General features: G+C 44.2%; 1 protein-coding gene across 7 annotated transcripts in view; it reads right to left on the reverse strand.

The window, feature by feature from the left end:
• MLLT10 (MLLT10 histone lysine methyltransferase DOT1L cofactor) overlaps positions 1 to 6,464 on the reverse strand; it is a 129,832-nt gene that overhangs the window by 114,417 nt on the left and 8,951 nt on the right. For 3 of the 7 annotated variants that reach the window (XM_080579107.1, XM_080579106.1, XM_080579105.1), the window contains exons 1-3: positions 6,180 to 6,410; positions 5,484 to 5,652; positions 1,693 to 1,772 (exon numbers count right to left, since the gene is read on the reverse strand). In XM_080579107.1, the coding sequence (XP_080435233.1) occupies positions 1,693 to 1,772; positions 5,484 to 5,652; positions 6,180 to 6,395 (465 nt within the window). In that variant the 5' untranslated portion in view covers positions 6,396 to 6,410. Of the gene's footprint in view, positions 1 to 1,692; positions 1,775 to 5,483; positions 5,653 to 6,179; positions 6,411 to 6,464 lie in introns of those variants that run through there. The other 4 variants (XM_080579110.1, XM_080579108.1, XM_080579109.1 and 1 more) reach the window with 4 other exon arrangements.

Raw genomic sequence — 6,464 nt, forward strand, 5'->3', positions numbered from 1 at the left:
AAGACTTCAGCTACTACCGATCTGCTCTACCTCATGGGGTCATTTAAGAACTCATTTATATTACAAATAGAAGGAAAGACTTTTTGCTTCTTTAAAAAAAAAAAATCAGTAATCAAGTTCTTGAACTACACCATAAACAGATGTCTTACTAGGTGGAAACAAGAATAGAATACGCTGGGCAGAGAACTGAGTTAAGTTGATCACTATTCTTCACTGATTTCAGGAAGCAGTGTTAACACCTGTCAAAGCTATTCTCTTTGGTAAACTCAATAAATTACCAGAAATGCAGTGATACACTGTTTATTTTAGAAGGCAGTGCAGTTCTCATTCGTAACTTGTGTGAGGAGAAGCCAGGAACAGCTATATCCTAAATCCTGATGAGAATTCCCTATCACGAACCAGAAAAACCCTCCTTTGACAATCTTTTTCCTTCTACAATTTTCCTTTGTTGTCAAACTACATATATATAAAATTCAGCAACATTAAAAAACCTTCCTCCTAAAACCTTACATTGTTGATGATCTTCCCAGGAAAAGAAATAAGTGACCTTTCCTTAGAAAGGGTAGTGGTTTTGATTTTCTGTTAACAAATATTTGGAGAGCACGCTGACTCCAATTTGTTCTTACTCCCAACAACAGATCTGCTCTGGAACGAGTAAAAAAGGCTAGGTTTCTAGGGCATTATGAAAATATAAATCATGAGCTACGAAAAAAGTAGAGGAACGAGAGAGATCCTTCAGCCCTATGCCAAAAATTCACAACCTGGGAGGTCATCCTACAATTTTTATAGTACTTTATATTGGAAATGGGAATAGGTACAGCAAAAAGCTCATGTAAACACGCTGCCAGTCACTGATATAACTAAAAATTTGGTGTTGGGCTCTTCATTTGTCTTTAGATATGAAAGTCAAAAATAATTTACACTGCCCCAAGATACCGCACCATCTTCTTTCCTATTTTTTCATGAAAATTTTGTTTTCAGAGGTAAAACAACAGCTTAGTCTTTCTAAAGAAACTCATTTCATCTTTTGCTGGAAGACAAACAAACAACAAAAAAAGAGTAATAGTGACAAGCATGATTCTCTTTTTCTAAGAATGCCTGATATCATGCAGCTTGAGCTCATAAAATACAAGTTAAAAAAAAAACAGTAGAACTGCATGTAATCAAGAAAAAAAGGGGGTTTCTTTTGCTCAGAAGGATTATCTGAATCCCCGTTACTTACCATTAATAAATAAGTAAATAGGAAAACAGGAAGAAAATGTTTCCTTGATTAGAAGTATCACATGACAACGGTCAATTCAAAGTAAGCATTAGATTCTGCAATTAAGAACACCCCTATCGATTAAGTGTTCCTAGACTGAATCTTTCAATTAGCAATCTGAAGTTGTTGTAAAAGAAAATTGGACAAGAGTTCTATTTCCTCCCCGTGTCTAATTATAAAAGTATTAAACAGACAAAAATACACAAAACCCACACCATAGGTAAGAAAATAATCTTTGAAACAGTTGTTTGAAGAAAAATATCTGTCAGAATACTTAGTTATATAGTTCCACTCAAAAAAAGGTCTTTTTGAATAGCATCTAGATGGAATTATGACAGGAAACTAAGCTGTTTTCTACTATTACTGGGATACTTGGGCAAACATCCACACAGTCATTATAACCAGCATTACTGAAAAAACAAAGCACATACCACTCTGGCTGCTCTTTCCTGAGATTCACACTTTCTGCAAAACCAAGGTCCAGTGGGTACTTGAACAATTCCATAGCAAGCTGTTTTGAACAAGATACAATATTTCAGCAAATGTAAGCAGCACTACAGTACAACTAATACTAAGCTTTTTTGTAACATTCGTATTAATAGATCTCACATTAATAAGTCAAGTTCACATCTATGCATCACACATGATATCCTACCATGATGGTACTAGAAATAAAGTACAACCTTCCACTTCAATTTATGCAAAATATTAGTTATGATTAAATAATAAAAATATTAGGTAGGCTGAAGAGTAATATAATCATTCAAAAGCAGTAAGGTTTTACATGAATATGTTTTGCTATTTATTTACCTGCCAAACAGGTAAAACACTTTACAGCAACAAACATCAGCCATTTGTAGTAAAGTTTTGGTTTTTTGTTTTTTGGTTTTTGTTTTTTTTTAAAACAGAAAAGTAAAAGCAACTAACACATTGGAGTTTGTCATAACACATTCATTCGTCTGCTTAGTTACAATCAAGTTTTCATACTCATATTTAAGTAGGGAATCCATAATAAACTTAACCAAGATTAAAAGTTGGGGGGTTTTGCCCTGAAAATTCACATGAAGCTTTAAATAAAAACTAAACTCAGCATCAGGGTTAACACTGATTACAAATAACTAGGCTACAACATCAACCCTTAGGAGAGAGATTTTTTTGAGACACGCAAATTTCTCTGCAAGACTATCATCAATGTCTTCACAGTACGTAAAAACAGGAGTTTGATAAGAAATTCAACCGAGTTTATCAATTTGGCAATACTGTTTATCTTTGAAACACAGTTTGAAACTTCAAGAATGGCTGATGGAGTAAAAAAAATTTTAAGATTTGCTCATAGCACTTGTGTTCTTATACCCTCATGGGTTTAATGACTAATAACAATTAACAAAGCCAAAAATTTTCCTCAAAAATAATCCTGAATCTGTCATTATGTTTTTAGTATCTCAATTACCAATGACCATATTTTATTTAAATAAAAAATTGGTTAGTGTATAACTAAAAAAAATCCAGATCTAGTAAGTTAAAAGTTCTGAGAAAATCTGAGACTATATTGGTATCTTCTAGTAGATATCCCAAAATATTGTTGGTTTTGTGCTAGCCTATACCAAAAAAAGAAAAGAAAAGAACAAGCAATGCAGTAGTAGCATATAAAACATCTGGCCAATGCACCTTTCCTTCTACAAGGAAACATCAATGAAATTATTTCCTATTATATGCATACATGCAGTCATATTAAGAGCAGTTGTCAGGTTTTCAAATAAGTTATCCAAGTACTGACAGACCAAACCATCTTGATAACCCCTTTCCACTGTACAATAAAGTTCTTTAACATGAGAGAAAACATCTTGTTTTAGTTGCGTTTCTATTAGCAACAGATGGGAAGGGGGGAATTCTGAATTCCTCCAGAAATTAAGTGGGAGACTTTAAATGTGCAATCACACATTTAAATTACCAGAAGACAGGGCAGAATGAGAAACTAATTTCAGAATGCGACTCAGAGACAGAGCTGGCAATTAGATCCGAAGGCAACACAAGTTGGGCAAAGACCAAGGCTGAGGTACTCTTTTATCTGCAAATGGAACAGAGAATATATAGAGCCTAAAAAAACACCCACCAAAGGTTTGTGCTCTGATATCGTTTACCGAGTTCCGTGACTTCCTTTGGTTTCATACTTGTACTACTATGCAAAGCTTCTTTAAACACATTAAGGAACATTGTACTCCACAACTTGCCAATGACTTAATGCTGGAAAAAGCGATTCCTCTGAACTAACTGAAAATAATAATTAAAAAAATTCAGTTCAGAAAGTCTTGTGGAGAATACTTACGCCTGAATTTCAAAGGAGGACTACCAGCTTTAATCTTGACAATAACTACTTTGAATACAGAAAGGCTACAACAAGAAAATTTAGAGTGGACATGTTTCTTCTACCATCTTCAGTGACACATGAAATTCAAGATGTAAAACATTACCGATACAGTAAGACAAAACATACAGCTTTCTTTCTCTTAAGGCCTCTACAACAGCATCTGGATTTAGAAGCAGTACTTTGCACGCTTCCATATTCAAATTCAGATTTGGACCTGAACTTACAGAAGTGCAATATTCTTGTACCCAACTTCCTTAATTCTCTCCCTATATGAGGAATACTTCCCAAAACAGACTTCTCTTGTTACCACTATTTCAGCTCCATGAGTATGCGAGCACCCAACTGCTGCTATCATCAAATTTGTTCACTGAAACCATTAGTGAGGCTCTAGATGCAAAGGAAGATGCCGAAGATAATGCAAAAATAATAGGTGGCTCAGGTATGACTTCTGGAAGTATTCGTGTTTTAGTGTTCTTTTTCACGATCCTAGGGTTCCACGAAAGCAGAGATAACTTGCTGGTTAACGTTATTCAGCTCTTAAGACAATACAATACTAATTCAAAACCAGGCTAATTTCACAGATCTTCTCAGCTCCTCTCTGACCTAACTCCAGCATCACCAATAACTGAATTCTTCTTCACATCTTCTTTAATTATTAGTACTTCTCAGTCTACAAACGAGCATATACGTGTAAAAAACATGTGCCATGCCATCTTCACCAAAACGTATATTGTAAGACCAAGTATGAGAGAGACATTAAAAGTATTTTCACATGCACTAGCATTCAGACTAATAAACTGGATTTAGGATTTTACCTCTCCTCCAATTTGTTTACCATCTAGAAGGAGTCAAAGAACCAACCACGGAGTTCATATGACTGCTTGGGAGTTGATACCATTTTATTCCTTGTTTCTGCTACGCATAAAGCAAAAAGTCATCACAACTTCCTTTCTTACAACGTAAGCAGCAGAATCCAGTCCCTCCCTCTGTTCTCAAAAGAAGGGTCAACCCGCTGACAGAAACAAAACAATCACACATACAGGGAACATGCCAGCTCTTGAGCTGAGCTGGAAACCAACCAACCAGCCTCTACTAATCCAAACAAATCCCTCATCAGCCGTTCGGAGCGGCACCCTCCTCCTGCAGAACCACAACAGGAAGTCTCCTCATCTACCAGGCACCAGCAGCCAAATGACATTCAAGGAAAGGCAGGCAGGGGAAGCGAGCACATGACAGCTAAGTCTTCCCTACACGCTGCTGCCTCCCGGTCCTACGCCCTCCTCACCTACTGGCTGCCCCTCGAGTAATTTTTTCTAACTTGGAAAAGGCAGGGACGACAGGAATTGAGCGCAGTAAGAAAGAAATACAGCAACAACTGCCAGAACGGAGATTAGCAGGAAGTTCTGCAAAAAAGGAAAGGAGTTTTCTGAAGTCTTTGGACTGCTGTAGCTGGGGTTGTTAACAGGGTGCAAAGGAGGAAGCATAATAAACACAGAAAAGGTACAAGGGGAGGAAGAGGGGGGAAAATGGAAGTCCTGCTCTTCCTTTCTAGTAGTCATAATACAGGAAGTCACAGTGTAGGAAGTCTCTCATGAGGGAAAAGCCAGGCAGGCTGGAAGGCCACAAGATGACAGGAAGGGTTAGCCTGGAGAGCACGCGGCCCTAGAGGGGGCCGAAGGGGCTCCGCGGGTGACAAGAAGGGCCTCGGGGGTGTGGAGGGGGGTGAAGGAAGGGGAAAGGGGGGGCTGGGAGGGAACTAGGCCCGAGGGGAGAGGGCCGGGAGCGTGAGGGAGGAAGGAAGGAAGGCGCGAGGCCGGAGGCACCCCCGCCGGCGGCCTGCCCCCGCGCACTCACCTTGATGCACTGCGACATTGCAGCCGTGCCCGTCGCAGTAGACGAGTGGGTTCTCGGCCCAGCCCCTCTCGTCGGAGCACACGCAGCACCCGCCGATCATCTCCTTCATGCTACTGGAGAACTCGCCCTCCAGTGACACCGGCAGCAGCAGGGGCTCGCTGGAGACCATCTGCGGGTCAAACACACCGCCGTCAGCACCCCGCACACGCGCTTCGCCCCCTGCCTGACCAACCCCCCCCCCTTCTCCCCCGGCGCCGCCTCCCCTCAGTCGCTCAGCCGCCGCCGCCGCCTCCACGGCGGGGACGCGGGGCCCATGACCGCCGCCTCACGGCCTCCGCTCGCCCCCGGCCGGGCTGCGTCAGGCGGCGGCGGGCGGCGAGGGGCAGCCCGGAGGCGGCGGCGGCGGCGGCGCGCTGCGGAGCGGGCGGGCGGGCAGGGCCGCGGCGCAGGCGCAGTGCGGGGCCCTGCGGGGAAGGCCCGGGCCTGCGGGCCTCCTCCCGGCCGATGGCTGCCGGGCCGCCCGCGGCACGGGCGCGGCCCCCTCGGCCCCTCACCGCCGCCCCCCACCGGCTCCGAGCGCCGCGCACACGGCGGCCCGGCGGGGCCCGCCCGGACACCTGATGGCCCGGCCCGGCACGGCCCGCCCGTGTCCCCCCCCCCACACACACACACACACGCCCCGGCTCGTCCACCCACCTCGGCGTGCTGCCACTCGGCGTCCCCCGGGCGAGCCATGGCGGCGCCGCCGGGCCGGGCCCCGCAACCCCTCGGCGCGGCTCGGGACGGCCCGCGCGGAGCCGCCCGCCCTGCCCTGCCTAGCCCGGGCCTGTTGCTGCCCCCCTCCCCGCCGTGTGGGCTGGGGGAGGTGGCAGACATGCGCCCCGCTCCCACCCGCGATGTCACTCTGCTCATGCCCCCTTCAGGAGGACTGGAGGACTCGCCCCCATTCCCGCCCTCCCCTCCACCGCAGCCCGCAGAAAT

Source organism: Anser brachyrhynchus (assembly GCF_964034855.1).
Source record: "Anser brachyrhynchus genome assembly, chromosome: 2".
NCBI classification, from domain to species: domain Eukaryota; kingdom Metazoa; phylum Chordata; class Aves; order Anseriformes; family Anatidae; genus Anser; species Anser brachyrhynchus.